This window comes from Nannobrachium achirus (genome assembly GCF_963921795.1).
Source record: "Nannobrachium achirus genome assembly, chromosome: 8".
Lineage (NCBI taxonomy): Eukaryota > Metazoa > Chordata > Actinopteri > Myctophiformes > Myctophidae > Nannobrachium > Nannobrachium achirus.
The window spans coordinates 46,705,138-46,728,839 of record NC_137817.1 but is presented as its reverse complement, the minus strand read 5'-3'; the positions used below and the strand labels follow the sequence as shown (position 1 = coordinate 46,728,839).

Genomic DNA, 23,702 nt, shown 5'->3' with positions numbered 1-23,702 from the left:
CCGCCATCTTGAATTTTCTCCAAAACACACTTTTTGCTCCTTTTCCTACATATTTTCTTCAAATGTCACAAAAATCGGTACACATGATCCACACACACACACACACACACACACACACACACACACACACACACACACACACACACACACACACACACACACACACAGCTCCACTTCACACGGGTGTGATTTTTTTCTTGTTAACTGCCTGATGTCATGGCTATAAAACTAATCCACAGTGTGTCATAGGTATTGCTTTGACTATAAAGCACAGTTCAGATAAATGCTTGCAACAGTTATGAAAAATATTTGTTTTCCCTCCCTTGGTACCATCATGCAATCGTTTCAAAACAATGACACCTTGACATTCTATCTACATTGCACTCATGCCTTGACGTTAGGTTTCTATATTTTTTATATATGTCACCCACTGTGTTTGTCAGCAATGTTGTCAGGTGTCCAAAATAACAATGTTTTGGTTACACAACGTTCTTGTGATAACCGTTTATCACCCATGTCCAAAATCTATATTTGTTGTTCTTCGTGGACAGTGACAAAGTTTTAGATGACATGCAGTAAACTTGGGACTCTCTTAACTTTAAATCAATGCATAGGTTTGTTTTTTTCCAAACAGCAACTTCAACGATCAACAACAAACATTCTTGGCTTTTCTCAAGTGAATTGAGTATTTCATACAGATGCAACATTTAAAATCTTCTTCCATTCTCCTACAGTATTGTCCTCTTAGCTTTAGTCACTTTAACTCAGCCTTGGACTTGGGCTGTAGTCACCCTGGCAAAGACTTTACTTTGCCCAAATCGGTAAATAAAAAAAAGAAAGGAAAAGAAAGCAAGAACGTATCTCAATTCTCGATCCCTCCCTGTTTTGTCAGCTCTTTCCTTTTAAACATAATTTATACTCCATCGTGTGATTGCATCGCCTGCCAAAAGGAAGTGATGTAAAAGCTTAACCACATGTCCACATGTGACACACGGTTAGCTTATAGTTAACTTCCTTTTGGGAAGCAACACTGTCATACAACGGAGAATAAATCAAGCTTTACTCGGGTTAGAGAAATACAGTCAAGTGCTGTTATGCCTGCCCACAAAACCTTTACCCCACACAGTAAAATCCAGACTGTGGAAATGACCATTCTGGACTTCGTTTGTGAGACAGAGAGTATTACCACGTGCGGAGGGCCGCCTCGTCTGCCTCGGCAGCTATGGACAGCAGGATGGCCTTGGGAGTGTTCTCGAAAAGTGCTGCTCTGTTCTGGGTCTGTCCCTTCTTCACCCAGTGGCCGTAGATCTTGAAGGCGCAGGCGTCGATCAGCTTGCGGATGGGCTTGACGGCGTACGGGTCGCTCTTCATCACCTCCTTGGTGACGGGCTTGGCCCGCCGGTAGTTGCAGTAGATGCGCATGACGGCGAGTACTGTCATGCAGATGACCTGGTGACACAAGTGAGAATGGTGGCAGACAGTGTTAATTTTGATGGCAATTTGTTATTTTAGTTTAGTCATAGTCTTGTGAATACATTTTAAATTTGTTTTAGTCATATTTTAGTAATCTGCAAAGTTTTCGTTTTAGTCGACTAAATATACAAAGATTTTAGCAGACTAAATCTACAAGTGATTTTGTCGACAAAACATTACCGGTATTTTGTCGACAAAACGTATATTTCAATCATTGACTTGTGAATACGTTTTAATTTTGTTTTAGTCATATTTTAGTAATCTGCAAAGTTTTCGTTTTAGTCGACTAAATATTCAAAGATTTTAGTAGACTAAATCTACAAGTGATTTTGTCGACAAAACATTATTTTGTCAACAAAACGTATAATCATTGACTTGCTAGGTTTTATTCAATTATTGACTTATTCTATGCGTACGAGTATATTATAGCATTAATAATAACAGTCACACAGCTTACCTTGAACTTCCTGTAGGGGCTGAACTGTCGTTTCTCATTCACCACGTACTGAGAGAAGAAGGGGTGGTTGAGAGCATCGATGGCTGTGTATCTCTGCTTAGGATCCACCACCAACATCCTGGAGATCTGAACCACAGCAAACCACAGTGTAAAAGACCAAAGGCTCCACTGGTTCCCTAAACCTGAGCCAAGACCCGCTGCAATGGTGTTCAAGCAGAACCTAAACCGAGATGTTCAACCCAAGTGGTTCAGAAGGTGACGGAGTAGCTAGAGGGTGAAAGAGAATCACTGGGAAGGGCTCTGTAGTCGCCAGATACCCGGCTAGTATATGGTAAGCTCTCGGAGAGAGGTTTAAGGATGGACTCGGGGGGTCGTCGCGTCATCTAACTAAGATTCCATTGCCTTTTATATCGTTGGCTATCGTGCTTGTGTCATCCCGGTGGTGTCGCTGTGAGTCAGTCATATCCATATATGGAGTCCGAATGTCGGTCACGCCGACATTCTGTCAGGAAAAGTAACGCCTACAATTAAATGAATGTATTCATGAATTATTGGAGAGGGGGGCTGTAACAGTTTTAGTAGTAGTAGATATTGTCTCTGCCGGGTGGAAGTCCAAAACTGTTGCTTTTCAAATTGTAAAACAGCAAAAGTAGCAGATCCACAAGCTTGAGAAATGGCAAGTTTTGAGCTGGCATATCTGCTACTTTTGATGCTTTTGTGTGACGATGTAGTATGATCAAGTAGGGCGTTCATTTACAAAAACAAAAAAAAGAGGAAATGGTATTCATAACAACAACGTACCAAGTCTTTAACTGTATCAGATCGGTCCTCCCACTCCGGAGAGGAGAAGTCATATTTTCCCGCCAGGATCATCCTCAGCATCAGCATCTGTTTCCTGTGCCAGAACGGAGGAGAGCCTGCCAGCAGCGTGTACATGATCACCCCTGAACTCCATCTGGGACACAGGACACCGTTTTAAAACAGGGGTGAAGACATTTTCAATATGTACAGTTGTAATATTGTGCAGGGGTCATCAATGTGTCCGTACACAGACAAAATTGTAGGTTGACATTTTCATTCAACAAAGTTATTTGAAGAAGGCGGCTATTAGATGGCTGTAGATTGATTGATGCAGAGAAGTAAACAACAGACATAAAACCTATGGATTGTAGCTTTGAATGTGTTATGTATGAACCTACATACAGTATGCAAGTTAACTTCATTAGGCAATAGGAACATACAGTAGAGTTTAGACGAATGAGGTCTGTTCAGAAACACTCACATATCCACAGCTGTGTCGTATCCTTCGTGGTTGGGGTCCATGGAACACCCAATGATCTCAGGAGCCAGGTAGCCAGGGGTCCCACACACCTCTGGATCCAATATGAACCAAACACATCACAATAAGATGGGTATAAACATAAACCTTAATGAGCTGGTTTCATACACACTTCCATTTATTTGTTATAGTTTAGAAAAGCATGGAGTACATAATGTACTTGCAGGGGATGCCACAACATCTTACAACTTTGGACCTGGTTTTCGACCCAGTTTTCAGCTGTGGAAGTGTAATTTTATCTTGTCTCTCCTGTCCTGAGACATGACTCATAACGTCATTAGACATTTGACCATTTAAACCAATATGTTACCCTCCCATGTATCATGAATATCTGCCAATTTGGTTTCTATTTTGACCCTGATCTTGATTAAACGGAAACAAAATCACTTCTGTTTAATTTAGTGTGGTCAATTTGTGTGTCAACTATATACCCCACTAAGGGAATGATTCAAGTTGCTTTTTCGTATTAAATTCCAACATGGTGCACATACTAACAAACTTTATTGAAGTGACGATTGTCACGTGACATTTTCTACATTACATCAGAGTCCTACTCCTCAAACATGGCTGCAGGTCCCAGTGCTCTTCTGGCACGATACCTCCTAAAAAAGTGAGGAGGTGTCCCAGTCTAAAAGGTCAACGTACCCCAGAGTGTCCGGGAGAGGGACACCAGCAGAGAGTGTCCAGTTGCATCTTAACATTTGTCAGAGAAGATGGTTGAGCAACCAAACTCCACAGTTACATAAAACGCTGGCTGTATTGCCATTTACCATATAATACACAGTATAATGTATATTGTTGCTGTCTTATGTCCATATTCTACCTGTTTGTGTTTTTTCTTAAATGAATGCCCTACTTGATCATACTACAGCGTCACACGAAATCCTCAAAAGTAACAGATTTGCTTTTATTACCTGCTTGTATTACAGTATATTTTGTACCCTACATGTCAGACATAACTTGTATCAGAGTCTGGTTTCACTGCACATACTATAAGTTTATGAATATGTGACAAATAAAGTCATTGAATCTTTGTATTTTGTACTGTGGGTTCACTGTTCAATCTAGGCTATAGAAAGAGTATCTTCTTGTGGGCCCGCCTGTATCCCACAGATGGGTGTCAAAGTTTAACACAGAACTCTTCAGCAGGATATCTTGGCGCTGTTATTATTTACATTTTGCAGCAGCTGTCCTTTGGAACCTTTGTCCATTATTTGTGATATTACCCCTGGGGTGAGACAGTCTCGTTGACACAGCCTGATAGCTAGAGATTACTCTCTCAATCCCCCCGACAACATGTGTGTTGTTTTTGTGTGTAATATCTATCTAATCTCCTTGCACTGTTTTGCTTGCATGCTGTTCATTGTCTCCACCAGCCGAAGGCTGAGGGAGAGTATGTTTTCCCCTCCGTCCGTCCGTCCGTGCGTCCGTGCGTGCGTGCGTGCGTCCGTCCGTCCGTCCGTCCGTTTGTCCGTTACCAGCTAATCTCCGGCGCCGTTGGCCCGGTCGCTGCCAAACTGTGCACACACACTCCCTCGACACCAATTCAGAACCTCTGCCCCAAATATTTCACATGGGCCTGTTCTAGCGCCACCAGGAGGCCGACTTTTGCAAAACTAACTTTTGCCAGTACTCCTACAGATTTTGTCCAAAAATCACGTAAATCAGTAGACAGTATCTCTACAGTCATGTGATCGACATGGATGTGTCAGATTTTCCATATTCCATCCTGATTGGCTAAAACTGGCTTTCAAAGTTTGCAGGATTGGTCAGTTTTGAATAAAATGCCTGAAATCCTGAACGCAGTGTGCGATTTTGGTGAAATTGTGCATGCACATTCCCAATAGGCAGAGGAATAAATGCCACTTCAGAAAAATCAAATCAGCCTCATGGTGGCGCTATAACAGGCCGATTCATGTTTTCACCTATAACTCCACCGATTAGTGTCAAACTTTGTATGCGCACTCCTTAGAGGCCAAGGTAAAACCTTTTCCCTGCATTTTTTACATCAGCCTTTTATAGCGCCATCAGGAGGCCGACTTATGTAAAACACATTACATGCCTGACCTGGTGGAGACCTGTGCTCGGAAGAGCACTGCTTCTAGTTTGTTTTGTTTTATGTTTCTGTTATTTATTACCCATACTTTAATTTTATCTAGATTCCACTGATGTTTTGCTTCTCCTGTACTGGTGTTTGTTGGTTTGTTTGAAGCCAGATCCTGGGTCTGACTTACTGACCGACAGACAGGCCTGCTTACTGACATGCTGTACAAAAAAATCACACTTGTGTGAACTGAGCGGTGGTGTGTGTGTGTGTGTGTGTGTGTGTGTGTGTGTGTGTGTGTGTGTGTGTGTGTGTGTGTGTGTGTTTGTGTGTGTGTGTGTGTGTGTGTGTGTGTGTGTGTGTGTGTGTGTGTGTGTGTGTGTGTGTGTGTGTGTGCAACAGCGCCCATCCCTTAACATGTGTGGTCAGAAAAGGTTACTGCAGGCTACAGACAGACAGACAGACACGGAGACAGACAGACAGACAGACCCACACACACGGCCACGTATAGGAGCGTTGTGACCACCGCTCAAAAAGGCCAGCGCGGCATTCTGCTTTACCGACATATTGAGTTGCTATAGAAATGTATCCTACAGTAAATGACGACTGCTTTATGTTTTTTTCTGCCTTTATTGATAGGTGTACAGTAGGCACGCAGCAAAGGTCGTCAGGATCGGGACACAAACCTGCAACACTGCAAGGGCTGGATTACCAGCCTAGGTGCGTGGCCCACTACCCTGTGGCCCAGGCCTATTTCGACTGTTAGGGTTGTGGGGGGGGGGGGGGGGGGTCGTAAATGAATGCTCTACTACATCATACAAGAGTGTAGCACAAAAGTAGTGAAAATAGCCATTCTAAAAGCTCACAACGCAAGCCTGCTCAACAATGTAGGGATTTTCAATGTGCGTATATTTACAGTATACCACTGACCGTTGAGCTTCTGTCCCGGTTCGATCTGCACGGAGAAGCCGAAGTCCGTGAGCTTGATGTTCATGTGGTCGTCCAGCAGGATGTTCTCCGGCTTCAGGTCTCTGTGGACGATGTTCTGAGCGTGGAGGAACTTCACCACCTCCAGTAGAGCTCGCATGATGTTCCTGCAACGCGGTCATAAGAGCTTTTATTTTTACTCATTTTTACTCATTGTCTCCACCAGCCGAAGGCTGAGGGAGAGTATGTTTTCCCCTCCGTCCGTCCGTCCGTCCGTCCGTCCGTGCGTGCGTCCGTCCGTCCGTCCGTCCGTCCGTTTGTCCGTTACCAGCTAATCTCCGGCGCCGTTGGCCCGGTCGCTGCCAAACTGTGCACACACACTCCCTCGACACCAATTCAGAACCTCTGCCCCAAATATTTCACATGGGCCTGTTATAGCGCCACCAGGAGGCCGACTTTTGCAAAACTAACTTTTGCCAGTACTCCTACAGATTTTGTCCAAAAATCACGTAAATCAGTAGACAGTATCTCTACAGTCATGTGATCGACATGGATGTGTCAGATTTTCCATATTCCATCCTGATTGGCTAAAACTGGCTTTCAAAGTTTGCAGGATTGGTCAGTTTTGAATAAAATGCCTGAAATCCTGAACGCAGTGTGCGATTTTGGTGAAATTGTGCATGCACATTCCCAATAGGCAGAGGAATAAATGCCACTTAAGAAAAATCAAATCAGCCTCATGGTGGCGCTATAACAGGCCGATTCATGTTTTCACCTATAACTCCACCGATTAGTGTCAAACTTTGTATGCGCACTCCTTAGAGGCCAAGGTAAAACCTTTTCCCTGCATTTTTTACATCAGCCTTTTATAGCGCCATCAGGAGGCCGACTTATGTAAAACACATTACATGCCTGACCTGGTGGAGACCTGTGCTCGGAAGAGCACTGCTTCTAGTTTTTATTTTCATTTTGCTGGGTTTTAGGGTTCGATTTTGATATTCATTAGATCAGACATGCTCTCTCCTACTGTGTATAAGCCCATTAAACGTCCCTAGTTTGGGTGACTGATATTGTCCTATTAAATGCGGTTAACACATAAACAGAGCACAATAGCACTTCCTGACATACAGTCAAGTTGCATCAGCAAGGATGAACACAATAAAGCGCTAAAGTGCTTAGTTCCATGTTGGTCCATGGAGTTGGAAGTTGAATGTGCGTGTCTGATCAACTGAATATCACATTTCTAAATAAATACTCAATCAAGTAACTTACTGGGGTGCACACAAAAGTCAGAGTAGATTCCAGAAGTGTTTTAACGTGAAATACCTTTTTAAGTTAGACTGACGGTTGGTTAATATTCCTGTACATGATCTCAACTCACGTTTGTCACAGTCATAACAAGATGAAGAAATAACTGACCTGGTCTCTTTCTCGCTCAGAGTAACTTTCTCAGTGAGGTAGTCGAAAAGCTCTCCCCGCTTCATCCTGCCAGAGGAATACCAAGTGTTAAGTGTTCCAGTGCTCTCCGAAAAGGTGTCCCAGACTGTTTTTATCCTCTAGAAATCTCTATCTAATTCAAACGTTTAAACTTACAGGTCGAAAATCAGGAAGAAGAAGGCTTTGGACTCATAGCAGTCTTTGAGCTGTACTGGAGACACAATGCAAGGCACGTGATTAGATGATAAGCAACTCAATAACAACACTACAGTACTGTACTGTACTGTAAAACCATTGACTGACTGACTGACACCATCAGCAGGTGATTGGGACATTATGTCAATCAATCAACCTTCATATTTTTGTGAAAAGAAAATACTGTAGTCTCCACGGTTTAATATCAGCATCAGCATGGCATCCCTGTGGATCTCTGACGTCATGTTACCAGTCTATGGTGTCAGTACCATGACATCCTGACTATCAAGTCAGTCATCTCCGTATTTGGGCAAAGTTTCATCACGATCTGACCTCCATTGACTTCCAGTATAAAATAAAAGTGTAAACCAGTGCGAAGTGAGCGGTGCTCACTTCGCATTGGTATCAAACAAGACACATGTGCATACTGTATCTCCTTGTATGTCAGTTATCTCCATACATGGAGTTCCGTGATCATACAGACGCTCATACGGACACTCATAAGGACACTCATAAGGACACACAAAGCCAGACGTAGGAGTATTTAGCACTGCTCAAAAAATTATAATAAAAAAGACTACACAACTAAATAGGGGGATTTGTTTCCTAGGCCTACTGACAGCCAGTGTTGCCATGTCTGCTTATTATAAGCGACATTGTGCTTGTTTTTCTGTAAAGTCGCTTGCAAATATCGGTAATTGCGGGATGCGTTTTTTGGGCTTGCTTCCTAATGGGTCCCGACCCACTGTTTGGGAAACAGTGTCATAGATGACTGATGTCAAAGACTGGCCACGTGAAGTCCTAGATCCACATTGGAGCCACACCATGGCCATGTGGATCTAGAGATCTACATGATTCTACTTTTCAGGTGATGTCTCTCTCTCTGAAGTCTGCATCACAGTAGTAATTCTGGGTTTCTGTGTGTGTGTGTGTGTGTGTGTGTGTGTGTGTGTGTGTGTGTGTGTGTGTGTGTGTGTGTGTGTGTGTGCGTGCGTGCGTGCGTGCGTGCGTGCTTACTGATGTTGTCCATTCCACAGACTTTCTTGAGGATGTCGATCTCCTTCACCGTAGCAAGCCTGATCTCCTCGATCTCCTGGCTGCTCATCTTGTCTGATGGGGTGATGTCGATGACTTTCACCGCATACTCCTGTGAGCTCCGCTTGTCTACGCAGCGACGCACCACGCTGCTCACTCCCCTGATGTCACAGGACACAAAACATCATCAATCATCAGTTCTCTCATTTCACATTTAGTTGGCTTTCCTCAGAAGCTGGTGTTTGAACAGCTGGACACAAAGGATGCACGTTTCACCAAGAATTGTACAATCCAAAACCCATATCTATTCATAATAGCAGCTGGATTCACTATATCAGTGACAAAATGAGAAGCTTCAAACGTGTACAGTACAGCCCCAAGAGTTAATACCAAGAGCCAGTTTATACATGATTGCTGTTGAATGGCTAATATCGTAGTAGTGCGAGGCATTGACACTAAGGGTTGCCCACCTACCCCTGACAGGTAAATAACACTTTCGGACAGGTGGAGGCATAGCTATGTACTGTAGGTATTTGGCATACAAATTTAGGTATGACATTTTCATCACACAGCCCCAGAAAGTACAAAAAATAAGTGTTATATTCAACAGTAATTCAAATGTTATCGTCGTTGTCAGGTGCTGTATGTCCAAAACCGTTCGTATTGTATTTATCATTTTCAAAATGATTGAAACTAGTGGAAACAGCAGATCTACAAGCGGCTGTTTTCACTACTTTTGTTTTGTGCGACAGCCTTGTATGATGAAGCAGGGTTTTACTTGGTGAAAAAACATACAAATTTGAAACTTAGAGATACAAGGTTTCTTCCCGACAGTGACGTTATAATGGACGACTGACTTTTCGGGCAAGTAGAACATGACCAATTAGAACATGAGGCAAGTGCCTCTGAGACCTTGGTGTCAACCCAGGGGTTAAAGCCAAAAAAGAATCCCAAGACTGAAAAGTAAGTGATTCTTGAAACATGGTGCACGCAAAACAGTTCTGAACTGCCTTCACTGAATGTGTGCGCCAATCTATGCTTCATTTTATAAAAGTCTTCTGAGGTTCTGTTGTATTCTATTGCTAGTCTGGCCAATTCAAATACTCATATCTTGATATTATTACTGTACCTACAGTACCTGTAGGTATTGACTTTATGGCCACATGGTGCATAGCAGCAGTGTGTTAAAGTTAAAAACACAGAGGAAGACACATAATACACATGTAGCCTTCAGTAACCATTATGCACCTTGAATGCAGAGAAGAGGAAAGGTTGCAAGTGAGAACAAAAGAAAGACCATAATATTATGTAATCATTTTTTTTGCGGATCTGCACTGAACTCAGAAATCCGTCCCCAGGACTGAGAACTTTAACCCCTGTGTCAACCCCTGAGTGCTAATACATTAATGACTATCATTATGATAACAACTTCTGTGTGACAATTGCAAAACAGAGTAAATTACTCTCAATGCTGCCGGAGAAAAGGTTCAGCTTTGGGCAGTTTTAATTCATTTTTACTATTTATTAAAAAAACAAGATATAGACTTAACCACTTTCAACCAGTGGTAGCGTCCCTATTTTGGTCATGTCATTATAGGTGAAACCTCTCGCTTTTGCGCGCCACTGTCATAACGATGAGGTTTAAATAGGGCAGTAATAGGTTTACTTGGAGTTACATATGGTTTGTGCCTGGTGTTTGTCATTTACTATGTGAATGAACAGTGGACAGGGTGCTTTCTTCCTCAGTGGGGGTTTTCAGTGGGGTTGCGCAGGGCCCCATGGGACCCGGTGAGGAACACTACAGCAGGGGAACAAAATGGCCTCATCCAGCGACCTCCTGACCTCTGTGTGGGAACTTGTGTGTGAAATTACATAACACATCAACAGGCTGGCCAATCAGGGACGGGCCCTCCACACTAAAGCTTTTGTCCCAAACTCCCAAAACAGGCTTACTCACACTGACTGCTGGCCGCTTTGATTTACATAACCGCACCGCCCTCTGCAGGCGGATGGTGGAGAATTACAATGAGCAGCCTTTTACAACCTGTCTGGAACTAATAGCCAGGACACTTCCGTTTGAGGTATGTTTAAATGGTTATCTTGAATGGACAAGCGAGTGCCAGAGGTGTCTCTAAGCTGTGGGGCTCAAGGCTCAAGCGCAAGAGTTGTTTGTGCCTGAATCTGTCCAAGAACTGAACAAGAACAAGGACATAAAACAACCCTACGCCTTGTAGTTTTTGCTCACACTGTTAACTTGCAACAATGCACATACTAAAGTGTATTTATGTATGTGTACATTTACCTTTACCTTATTACTGCACATTCTATCAACCAGATACTAAATTACGCCCCATATTCTGCAGTATTCTCAATTGCTCAACTGCTAGTGTCACCATTGTCATTATATCACAATGTTGTTGTTGCACACACAGTCTTGTGGAACATGTCACACCAACATTTCACTGCTTGTACCTGAGTGAAAGACAAATAAAACCCATTGAATCTTTCATGTTGAATATTCATAGTCTGTAATTTAAGTATGTTTGACCAGTGGTTCTCAAACAGTATCATGTCAAGGACCCCCATAAGAGTAGATCTGTGTGCAATTTTTACAAAATATTCCAGACATTTCCTCAATCTTTCTAGATTTTTCAAAATGTTTAAAAAATAGAAGCCTTGTGAGCTTGTAGATCGTCTATTTTCAAACATTCTGTGTATAAAATAGCGTGAAAGTGGTCCTGTGGTGTGAGTGTTTTGGAACGCACCTTCCCAGGATATCTTTGGCATCGTATTTATCGTAGAACTCCTGGGCTCCCACCCAGTCAGGGATGTCCTCCTCTTTGGTCATGATGAGAGGGTTACCACGGCAACGGAGCTACTCTACAACTGTCAGCAGGCTGGAGACAAAACACATACTGAACATCAGTGGCTCCCAAACTTTAGCCAAGCTGTGACCCAAAAGAGAAACGAGATGTTTAACCGTGACCCAAACAGCATATCTACAAGCTCACTGTGAGCTTGTAGATCACTTGTTTCACTACTTCTAAGGCCCGCTTCACCTCTGGGACAACCAGATCTTATTATATTTTTGTTTTTGACAAGATCAACACAATCCTGAGTTATTGATGCAGCATGATGCATCATAGGATGCAAAATGCATCACTAGTCATGCTGAAATACTAAAATATCTCAAAACACAGATTGAACACAAGAAATAACTCAGGATTGTGTTGATCGTGTCCCAAACAACAATAAAATAAGATCTGGTTGTCCTAGAGGTGATCAGGCCTTTAAACATTTGTGTTCTAATTTAAGGAATTTCTCAGATTTTTCTTTTATTGTCTCGGCCAGGCAGAAAGGCAGGGCCGAGAGTATGTTTTTCGCCCCTGTCCGTCCGTTTGTACGTTTGAGAGTATGTATTCGCCCCTGTCTGTCCGTCTTTTACCAGCTAATCTCTGGCGCTGTTGGCCCGGTAGTGGCCAAACTGTGCATGTGCAACGATGCACAGGCCAAAATTATATTATTTTGATAGGAATCATTAAAGGGAACCATTAAGGAAGCAACCGTTAAGAGGGAATGGATCCGTTTCCTCCAGTTACTCCGGTTCCGGATCCCAACCCTGATATTGTGCACAAATCTTTGCCAGTGTGTCATCATGACTCATGACTCGTGGATTTACTTCCAAATAGTTGTTGTTGGTGTTTGACAATTGAAGTTGGTTTAAGTCAATGTTTGTGAAATGGTCCTCAGTTCTCACTAATGTTGATCATTGTATTTCTGTCTAGTCACACTGTGTTGCAGAGGAGGAGCTGTGGACAGATCAGGAACCTGCCTACCAGTGTGACATCATCGATAGGCAGGTTTGGTCATTTCAAAATAGATGTCAATTATTTTATTTTCATTTATGCAAATAGATTCTATTTCTGCGTGGGCTACTCTTTTTCCAGGAAGAGAAAGTCTGCAGTTTCTATTAGCTTAAAATCCCCATCAATAATGTCATTGTTAGGCAGGCAGGTCTCTGAACGGTCCACAGCCCACTAATAAGACAGTCCCACTCTGTGTAGATGCAAATAGTGCCATCTTATGAGCATTAGTGACTAGTGAGGATCATTATATGAAGATAAGATTGAAAACAAACAGGTGAAATGCTCCTATAAACCATTATAGGGGGTAGTAGCCTATTGTAGAGGGCTGCACTAAATAATGGTTTGAATTAAACTACTAGTCTACTCCCCCTAGAGTAGACATGAAAGATGGATGCTGGCACATGGCCTAGTGGCACAGGGTGTTCATGACAGGCAGCCCAAGTGACATTTGAAAGCACCTCCCCACTGTCCCCAGAGAGTTGACTCGTTAACTAAATAATAATTACATGATTAAATTCAGCAAGCAGACAGACAGACAGACAGACAGACAGACAGACAGACACCTGATGAGCAATGCCTTGGATATTATCAATAATTAAGGTTCAATTTGTTATATAGAGGCCTATATATAGGCTATTATTATTATTTGTACTATTACAAACAGGCCTATAGCATTATGTAATTGTTGCAATAAGATGCTCAACAGGCTACGGCTATATTTGGTCGTTCATAGAACTTCCCTAGCTTTACATTCGCTTTTACGCATGCAGCATCATTCTCGATAGCATCTCCGTAAAATGCATTTCATTGCTCCAGAGTTCAGACCAAATACAGTCCCGACTCTCCCGATAGACTAATTAATATTAATCATTGATATTAGCAGCCTACATTGCATACGGTTGTATAATGTTTTCAGGATACTACAGCCTCTATCACTATGCGACCTTTCGCGAGCTGCATGCCAGTGTTGATGAAAAACGAACCGATAACGCAAACACACAACACTAACAACGTTAAAGGCAGCACTCACCTTATGAATGTGTGATTAATAGTCCCTATTATTAAATATATATTCCATTATCATCATTCAAAAACCTTCATAAAGCAGCTACAACAACGCTGGAACGGAACCATCCAGTGTACAGTCAGTGTGTGTTGTCACTTGTCACCATGCACAGTGCTCAGTGTTTGCCGGTGGCCGCTGCCATTGCGCAGGGTGAGTATAATGTCAGACGCCCAAAAATAACATCAGACCAGCAGCGTGTCTGTCTACATAATATTCATGTAATAACACCCTGAAGCTCGTGTTCCTGTGGGTTACCAGCCCAGCCTAGCACGTTTTGTCCCGATAGATTTCGTATTTCACGTGCAACCTTTCCTTTCATTCAATAATTTGCAATGCGCAGAATAGAGCGGCAGAACAGGACTGGTGTTATTTACTAGGCTACTTGTCTGTCGCAGGCTGTTATATTCTAGTGAAAGAAACGGGCTAAAAATAGACATTCTTTCTAGGGGTTGATCTTTCCAGGAAAGCAGACATCATGTCCATTCATGGTTGTAAGAAAAACATTTTTTAGCAATACCACAAGTAGGCCTACTGTGCTAAAAGTCCTGTAATGCACTTAGCGTCCCAAAAGTAGGCCTACTCAATGATAGAATTTCCCATTTAGCAATTACCCCCTCAAAATGTACAATTTGTCAAACTTACATCAAATCTAGCTCACAATGTGCCTGGATGCTTTTAATAGCCAAAATATAATAATGTAGAGGTTTGTGTATGTTTTGTAGGCTAATAATAATAATCTAAATATGCAGAGTAAATTGTTACTAAACTTTTCAGATAATTGCAGTGGAGTTTTACTCCACAAAGTATGCAAAGTATAAAGCATCAAAAGACTCAAGTACCTCAAAATTGTACTTACTTCCTACCTCAGCAGACAGTGGCTGGTGACCGAGTCAGTGGTGACAGACATGAAAGAAGTCCACAGTATGTTTGAACAATCCAAGTGCTTTATTTGAACCATATACTTTGTTACAAGTGAATTATGGCTTTGCAACCATGTTTTAGCAGAGATACAGTAGAATCAGTGGTTCTCAAACTTCAGGAATTACAGGACGGGTCCATTTGTACACTCCCGAGTTGGGATTTTATAATATAGATTGCGGTCAGACATAGGTATTAAATGGGGTTCTGTGTTCTAATGTATTTCAAACTGGGGGTCCTTAGACAAAAATGCTTGAGAACCACTGCAGTGGATGTTGTGTGTACATGTTCAGATACCATCAATGCACTTCACCTTGTGGTGTACTGGAAGTATATGGGGGAAAGGGATAAACGGACATCAAGCTAAAATACTCAAGCTGATCAAATACACTGAAGCAAAGCCATTCCAAACTAAACAAACTAAAATATAAACATTATGTATACGACTATTATTACAGGTTCTGCAGCATTCTGGGAAATAATTTGTACTGTTGTCGTTTGATGATTAACGCTATAATAACATCAACCAATAAAGCAAGTTTATTGAACTTTTTTGAGAATTAGAATTCAATTATTCTTTGTTGCAGATTCAGTGTGTTGCAGATTCAGTGTGCGTCACGTTCAGCATTGTCCGGGTCTTGGTTCTCCGCCTCATGACAGTCCTGTGGAGGGATTAAAATGAAACAGAAGAGTTATTCCACACACTATACACCACACTGCCTAATTTAATCAATACACTTTAGCTTCAGAGGTCTAACAGTGTTGTAACAGTGCCATGTAGTGGTAAGTGTTTGTAATGCAGCACTAAATACTCAACTGCCACCTAATGTTATTTTTGGGGGCTTTTCAGCCTTTATTAAAAGTACACAGTAGAGAGAGACAGTAAACATTGAGCGAGATGGGGAGTGACACGCAGCAAAGGTTCAGGAATCGAACCTCGGCTCGCTGCATTAGAGCCTATGTGGTATGCACCTTAGGCATTGTGAGAACTTACTTCCTTTAAGCTTGTGTAAAGTAATTTTTTACCTATTTTTGTAAAATTGCTACATAGATAAATCACCTTTAAACTGAAGATGATGGCCAATGTTGATGATAATTGGAAAATAATTATAATAGAAATTATAAAAAATATTGTATCATTAGTGTGAGCCCAATATTGTGTATTGTGTTATCGTGACACCCATAGTATGCAGTCTGTTTGGGTGAACCACCAGAGGGCACCCTCCTGACTTACCGTTTGAAAACTTGCACTGTTTGAGCACCTCGCTGAAGCCCTCACACAGTTTGTAGTCACTCTGTGTCTGGGCACACTCAATGAACTGCTTCAGCTCATAGGAGCACGCCTCCTGCTGGGGGGCAGGCTCCTGCTGGTACATGGACTGGGGGTACATGGACTGGGGCTGCTGGTACGAGGGCTGGGGCTGGTACATGGGCTGCTGCTGGTACTGTGGCTGGGCCTCCTAACAGGCAAAAGACAGAATCATTTCTATCAGTTTGTCCAGTGCCTTCCTTGTACATAATAATTCACATCAATCTATAAATATGCAAATGTCTTTCAGTGAGTTATATTTTATGCAACAATCAGAATCATGATGGAGCACAACGTGATTGCGTAGGCTCTTGCCAAGTGCGTAAAAGCTAAATAAATGGTATATGCTGCATTCTCCAAAGTGCTTTACATTCACTCAACACTGCTCATTGCGATTATTAAACCATGTATCAAACGGGAAACGATCCAATATCCCAAATTGCCAGTCTACCTCCTGAACCACTACCACCTCCACCATATAGAGCCCACATAGTAGAGAGGGTGGCTTTGGAATCGGTGACTGGTTCACCTCCTGGTAAACATGTGGAAGTGTCCCTGAGCCAGATGCTTAACCCCTACCAGCTTCCCCTGAGCATTCATCATGACCATCTCAGCAGCCATCAGCTGGGTTAAGGCTGAAAAAGTAAAACCCCCCACGGGATCAAGAAAAAAGATTTACCTCAACGGACCCCACAATCTCACGGTTCATGTCAACAGCACTGATATGAAGTCTATGACATTTAGTTCATATAGGAGTAAACCTGTTGGTTAAAGCTGTACTGTGGAAGCTGCTCAACTAGTGGTCAGTAGCGGTATTGCTTTTTTCGTCCGGAGTCGCCGCGGACCGCCGGAACGGGGGTCCGCGGACCACCGCGGCCGTCGCGAGCACCTCCGCCTTGCCGATACGATTCCGTAGAGCAGTCTCCCATCATTTTTAGACCAGAATTGAGGGAGTAGCAAGCAAGATTCCTTCACCAATGTAAACACAGTTGCTGAGGGAAGCTACTTCCTTTAGAGACAGCAAGACTCGCTGTGATTGGCCGGTGGTGTATGATCGGTGCTGTGATTGGCCGGTAGTGTATCATGTGGGAGATGACATCATTTTGCCGGGAAATTCTCCCCCCCTCACAACTCATAGAAAACATATAAAGAGAAGGCTTCAGAAGCTGAAAATAACCGAGTGGGGGTTCTAAAACCTTAGCGATTTAACAGTTAGGACAATTTTAAGATTTGTTTTATAAAAAAAGTTACATAGTATAACTTTAACAACAAGGTAGAAACCTGCAGTGAGCATGTGCAAAGCTTCACCAGTGATGTTACTAGGTTTTCAATGTAATGGGTCCTGGGACCCACAGGTGGTCATTCAAATGGGTCCCAGAAAAGTTTTATGAGTCCTCAATACATTGTTTTTGAGGGCTGTGAGCTTGTAGATCGGCTATTTTCAAAATGTTTGCCTATTTCTTATATTTATTTTACAATTTGGCTAATGTTTGAACCTAGAACTACTAAAACTACTAAAACATGTGCCCCTAATGAATTCGGGGGCGCAAAATGGCGTCGGACTTCGGTGGAATCAAAACATTGAAGTTTCTATTGCCTGTTTAAGACTTTCTATGTGGATTTTATTTGTGTTAAAGTTGTACCATGTAACTATTTTTATAAAACAAATCTTAAAATTGTCCTAACTGTTAAATCGCTTAAGTTTTAGAACACCCACTCCGTTATTTTCAGCTTCTGAAGCCTTCTCTTTATATGTTTTCTATGATCCTGGCCGTGGACCGGATTTCGCGCCAAAATGACGTAATCTGCATCATCTGTATACGTTGTGTATACGTTGCCCAATCACATCGCCGATCATGCACACATGGTACACTACCGGCCAATCACAGCGCATCTTGAAGTGGGGTCGCCATATTTGTAGTCGCCCGTGTGTCTCTTTACTCAAAAGGTAATCTCGCCTACCAGGCAGGGTGAAGTAGTCCGTTTCTCCGGAATGCCTGAACGCACAGGAACCAGGGACCCCTCTAAAGATAGCTCTCGGCGTTGTGGAGGCAGACGCGGGGGTGTGAAGATACGAAAAACGGGCGAAAGACGCGAACGCGACCGCGGTTTGCTATAGGGCTACTGACCACTAGTTGAGCATCTTACACAGTATAGCTTTAATGTAGGGTAAAGTAGGATGCTTTCACCCATGAACAATGGTGGTGTCTGTGGAATTTTAAAATGTTTTTCTTTTACCGCGACCCGGTAAATTATTTTAACATGGACTCCAATGGAGGCGCATCCCCGGGACCCCAGGACCATGACATGAATGAGTCCCTGGGCGACTTGAATGAGTTTTTGATGCGGGATGCGCACGTAATGACATCACTGCTTCACACTAAAAAAACTAAACTAAAAAAATAAATACTTTGTTCTCCATTGATAGAGAGAAAACCAGGTGCTCACCAGAGATTAAAATAGTAGAAGGTCTTAGATCGACGGGATCAAGGCATAAAAAAGAAATGCCGACATGTTTCGACCATGAAGCTTCATGGTCAAAACATGTCGGCAGTTGCCTTTTTAACTCATTCTGTGCCAGATGCCAAAATGGCTCCAAGGTAGCTGTGCCGAGATTTTGTATGTTTTTCTTTATTATGCAATGAAAAAAAAAGATTTTTTTTTTTATTTTTTTTCCCCCACAGAAACAGACACAGTTGTTGTGATTCAGTGGCAAAAAGAATTTTGGCAATCGGACAAATGGTTCCAGAGATAGAGCTGTTTGAATGAAAAAAATCACACCCGTGTGAAGTGGAGCTGTGTGTGTGTGTGTGTGTGTGTGTGTGTGTGTGTGTGTGTGTGTGTGTGTGTGTGTGTGTGTGTGTGTGTGGATCATGTGTACCGATTTTTGTGACATTTGAAGAAAATATGTAGGAAAAGGAGCAAAAAGTGTGTTTTGGAGAAAATTCAAGATGGCGGAAAATCTATCATGGCGCAAATGGGCGTGGCCTATATGGGGAGATGCGTCATGACCCAAGGAATCCAGGGAAAAAATATTTTTAATTTTCCGACCTACGGTTCAAGAGTTACAGGCCAAAACGTAAAGTGGGGTGTTATGGCGCCACCATGCGGCCAAATGACACAATTATTTTTTATTTAATCCTTGAAATCATTATGAACCTCCTCTCCAAGTCTTGAAACTCTAGCCCCTATGGTTTGCGAGAGACAAATAATTGAATGTGAGTTTTTGCGATTCCCATTATAAGTCAATGGGGAAAATTAATTCACTAATAAATTAATATCAATTAAACTATAGAACCTTTCTCTTAGAAAAGTAATAGCCCACGATTCCCGAGTAAGCCGGTTGATTTGACATATGGCGCGAGTGTGTGGTGGCAAAACTGTGGGACTAGTGGCGTGCCGAAGTTTAGGAAGTTCAGGCTACATACACACAGACACACACACACACAGACACACACACACACAGACCCACACAGCCACGTATAGGGAGCCTGTGCTTCACACAGCTCCAAAAAGTGTCCATCCACTAGAATGGACACACATGAACACACATTTTCTCAATCAGCTAAACGAGGGAGCGAACACACAAACAGAGAAAAGCATCTCTCTGATCTCAGGTCATTTTGACATCTTTAGAAAAAAAAAAATGAAAAAAATTTTTTTTTCTATGTAAAAAACACAAAAACCGTCATAAGCCGTCATTGGCACACAGGGCTATTGGAAAAAAATCACACCCGTGTGAAGTGGAGCTGTGTGTGTGTGTGTGTGTGTGTGTGTGTGTGTGTGTGTGTGTGGATCATGTGTACCGATTTTTGTGACATTTGAAGAAAATATGTAGGAAAAGGAGCAAAAAGTGTGTTTTGGAGAAAATTCAAGATGGCGGAAAATCTATCATGGCGCAAATGGGCGTGGCCTATATGGGGAGATGCGTCATGACCCAAGGAATCCAGGGAAAAAATATTTTTAATTTTCCGACCTACGGTTCAAGAGTTACAGGCCAAAACGTAAAGTGGGGTGTTATGGCGCCACCATGCGGCCAAATGACACAATTATTTTTTGTTTAATCCTTGAAAGCATTATGAACCTCCTCTCCAAGTCTTGAAACTCTAGCCCCTATGGTTTGCGAGAGACAAATAATTGAATGTGAGTTTTTGCAATTCCCATTATAAGTCAATGGGGAAAATTAATTCACTAATAAATTAATATCAATTAAACTATAGAACCTTTCTCTTAGAAAAGTAATAGCCCACGATTCCTGAGTAAGCCGGTCGATTTGACATATGGCGCGAGTGTGTGGTGGCAAAACTGTGGGACTAGTGGCGTGCCGAAGTTTAGGAAGTTCAGGCTACATACACACAGACAGACACACACACACACACACACACACACACACACACAGACCCACACGGCCACGTATAGGGAGCCTGTGTTTCACACAGCTCCAAAAACCGTCATAAGCAGTCATTGGCACAGAATGAGTTAATACAACGTAATAAAGGCTTATTCCTCCCTTTTAAACCTCGAGTGCCTGGATTACCTTTTTTCTTTTTTCATTGATGATGATGTTCAAGTATCATATCTGTTATTTTGTACACCCAACTACTACACTACACAAGATGGCACCATTGTAGTGTTAATGTTTCCATTTGCTAACAGACACACCATTTGAGTTCACCCGCTGTACATTTAGGCGTGATATTTTATCACTATACATGATTCACTCTTTCTCGACAATATCATATCACTAGACAGACATGCACACTTTGTGGACAAACAGTGTGGCCTTGATCTTTTCACATCTGACACAGTTCTAAAAAAATCACACCCGTGTGAAGTGGAGCTGTGTGTGTGTGTGTGTGTGTGTGTGTGTGTGTGTGTGTGTGTGTGTAGATCATGTGTACCGATATTTGTGACATTTGAAGAAAATATGTAGGAAAAGGAGCAAAAAGTGTGTTTTGGAGAAAATTCAAGATGGCGGAAAATCTATCCTGGCGCAAATGGGCGTGGCCTATATGGGGAGATGCGTCTTGACCCAAGGAATCCAGGGAAAAAAGAATTTTAATTTTCCGATCTACGGTTCAAGAGTTACGGGGCAAAACGTAAAGTGGGCCGTTATAGCGCCACCATGAGGCCGAGTGATGTAATTATTTTTCGATTCATTCTTAAAATCATTATGAATCTCCTCTCCGAGGTTTGAAACTGTAGCTCCTATGGTTTACGAGAGAAAAATACTTGAAAGTGATTTCTTGCATTGTCCCATTATAAGTCAATGGGGACAATTAAGCCTCGTTTTTTTGCCGATTACGTCGGCATGGTAAGGCGGATCGGAACGAAACGTAATAGAACACAATTCCCGGCCGAGCCGCACATTTTGATGTATATATTGCGCGAGTGGCGTAAATGGTGCGGCACTAGTTGCGCGCCGAAGTCAGGCTACATACACACACACACACACACAGACACACACACAGACCCACACAGCCACGTATAGGGAGCTGCACACAGCTCCAAAAAACAGATGACGTCATTGGTGCGTAATTGTTGCAGTGGACATGACCTGGTTAAGCCTAAATACAAATTTTACTTAAACATTTCAAATGTGTAAAACATTTCAAAAGAATTCAAAAACGTGTAAAACATTTCAAAAGAATTCAACAAGTCACAGCTATTTCCCGAAGGAGACAGTCATGTTGAAGTTTGAACAAAGATTCAAGGTAACTCTGGGTTAGCTAGATCTTACCAAATTCTTAAGAGAAAGTAAACACATTTATAAAGAACACGGACAACAACATAACAGGGATCTCTCAAGAGGTGAGTCTTCAGATGACGGCATAAAATTGGGAGCAAGTCTGCATGCATACGAAAGCCATTCCAAGTGCCTTCATTTACCTGGTAGGTGACGTCAGGCTTGGCAGCCTCAGAACTTCCTCCTCCCCCGCCGAAGCCTCCAGTCATGGCGTGGCCGATGGTGTGCCCCACGGCAGAGCCTATTGCCACTCCGCCAGCTGTAGCCGCCATCTGGGCAAACATGCCTGGCTGCCTGGGTGCTGCAGCCGGAGCAGCCATGGCTGATGGAGGGGCATGGGCTGGAGCAGGGGCATAGGAGGGAGGGGGTGCTGCCCTGGCCATGGGTGGAGGGGGCGCTGCCCTCATGGGTGGAGGCCGGCTACAATAAAGACAATTTATCGAACGGTTTTATCTTAGTGATGAATGTCCTTTATCTTAGTGATGAAAACAAGGTAAGTATGAGCTACACAAGACTACATTGCACACACAGTGGTGGTTCTCAAAATGTTCATGTCAAGGACCTCCAAATTCCTACTTATTAGGCCACTGACCCCCATTTGAAAGTATTTTTGTGCAAGGGACCACTGTAAGAGAGGGTTTTAGTTAGATTAAGTACATAATTCTACACAAGGGCTAACCGACTGCTTTTAGCAAGTAAACTAAGACAATATGATTGAGACTGTCCATCACACTAGAGCCAAGAATAGACAATGTGCAACTCATACTGCACCTGTCTGTCAACCCTACAAACAATCACCTAAAAACTCATGGGTCATCGGTATGTAAATAATATGAGTAATATTGCACTGATTGTACAGTGTTTTTTAGTATTTGTTGATGACATGTTTTATATTGTGTTAATTTTGTATGCTGTTGATTAATTGAATACATAGGACCACAATGAAAACAAGTCTTTGTGTTATCCTTTTGATGTCTTACTGTACCACATGCTGTTTACATTTACGACTAATAAAGTATTCAATCAATCATGTTCATGATAATTGTTTATCAAACGTCAAATCAAGGCTTGAGACATGTCTAAAATAAAACGGTAGTGCACTTAAGACTTTGTAGGGCAGTTCGTTAGTTATTCAGTTTATCTTTGATAGCTAGTTACTTTCTATTCAGGCAGATTTCAAACGGCTAGCTGTTAATTATCACTCTCTTGGACTCATGTCAGATCTTCTTGAACTGTGTTACATCAGCAGATAAGTAACAACAAACATTCACTGACTTGACTCAAGTGATAATTCAACTACATTTCAGGCCCATTGGCAATTCAGTTTATATTCCTTCGTGTTATTTTACAGGAAGTAATTACCTCCAAACCACAAAACAATAATTATTTAATTTGAGTTTATAAAGTAACGTGCTTGTTTTAGCTAGCATCAATGCTACCACACACATATTCAGTAAGTAAAGAAAGAGGACAATATCTTAATTGATAACGTTACCTCGCCGGAGGGGCGATCCTGGATGATCTTCCTCCTCTTGGCATCTTTTCGTATACTTTATGGTAAAACTAAATACAGAAATGATAAATACTGTCCTGTCTTCTGTCCTCGGCTCACACCAACTTGCGTTTGATTACGACCTTCGCTTAATCCGGAACGTTCTGCGCGTTGCGTCATGTGCATCATGCACAGCTTCCGGTACGGCGGTTTGTAGTTCCCCCCTCACCGTGTTTGTAGTCCTAAAAATTCAGAACATTCGTTCCTTCACCTGACCAGATTATACAAAATAGAACGTTATATACCGGTATTTGTTCTTTATGTAAGTTGCCATTACTAAGTGGGACTTATTCACAATATAAAGGCAAATTCTATACATAATATAGTTTAGTAACCAC

General features: G+C 42.2%; 2 protein-coding genes across 2 annotated transcripts; both read right to left on the bottom strand.

Annotated features, from left to right (window-relative positions):
* Positions 1–1,182: 1,182 nt before the first annotated feature.
* phkg1a (phosphorylase kinase, gamma 1a (muscle)) lies at positions 1,183–11,755 on the bottom strand (the record flags this gene model as incomplete). Its single annotated transcript, XM_080730905.1, has 9 exons — positions 1,183–1,449; positions 1,931–2,056; positions 2,732–2,885; positions 3,213–3,303; positions 6,244–6,407; positions 7,660–7,725; positions 7,834–7,888; positions 8,890–9,068; positions 11,673–11,755. 9 exons carry the CDS (start codon positions 11,753–11,755, stop codon positions 1,183–1,185), a joined length of 1,185 nt encoding a protein of 394 aa, XP_080587031.1.
* Positions 11,756–14,761: 3,006 nt separating this feature from the next.
* Positions 14,762–23,453, bottom strand: chchd2 (coiled-coil-helix-coiled-coil-helix domain containing 2). Its single transcript, XM_080730955.1, has 4 exons — positions 23,308–23,453; positions 21,956–22,232; positions 15,992–16,217; positions 14,762–15,419 (listed from the first exon to the last, which is right to left on the bottom strand). The coding sequence occupies exons 1-4, from the start codon at positions 23,349–23,351 to the stop codon at positions 15,409–15,411; spliced, it is 558 nt and encodes a 185-aa protein (XP_080587081.1). The 5' UTR covers positions 23,352–23,453; the 3' UTR covers positions 14,762–15,408.
* Positions 23,454–23,702: the final 249 nt, after the last annotated feature.

Excerpts from the sequence above, each read along its gene's own strand:
- chchd2 (XM_080730955.1), bottom strand. The coding sequence starts at position 23,351 with ATGCCAAGAGGAGGAAGATCATCCAGGATCGCCCCTCCGGCGAG. Across the intron at positions 22,233-23,307 it reads AGGATCGCCCCTCCGGCGAG|CCGGCCTCCACCCATGAGGG; the intron begins GTAACGTTATCA and ends TCTTTATTGTAG. Across the intron at positions 16,218-21,955 it reads AGCCTGACGTCACCTACCAG|GAGGCCCAGCCACAGTACCA; the intron begins GTAAATGAAGGC and ends TTTGCCTGTTAG.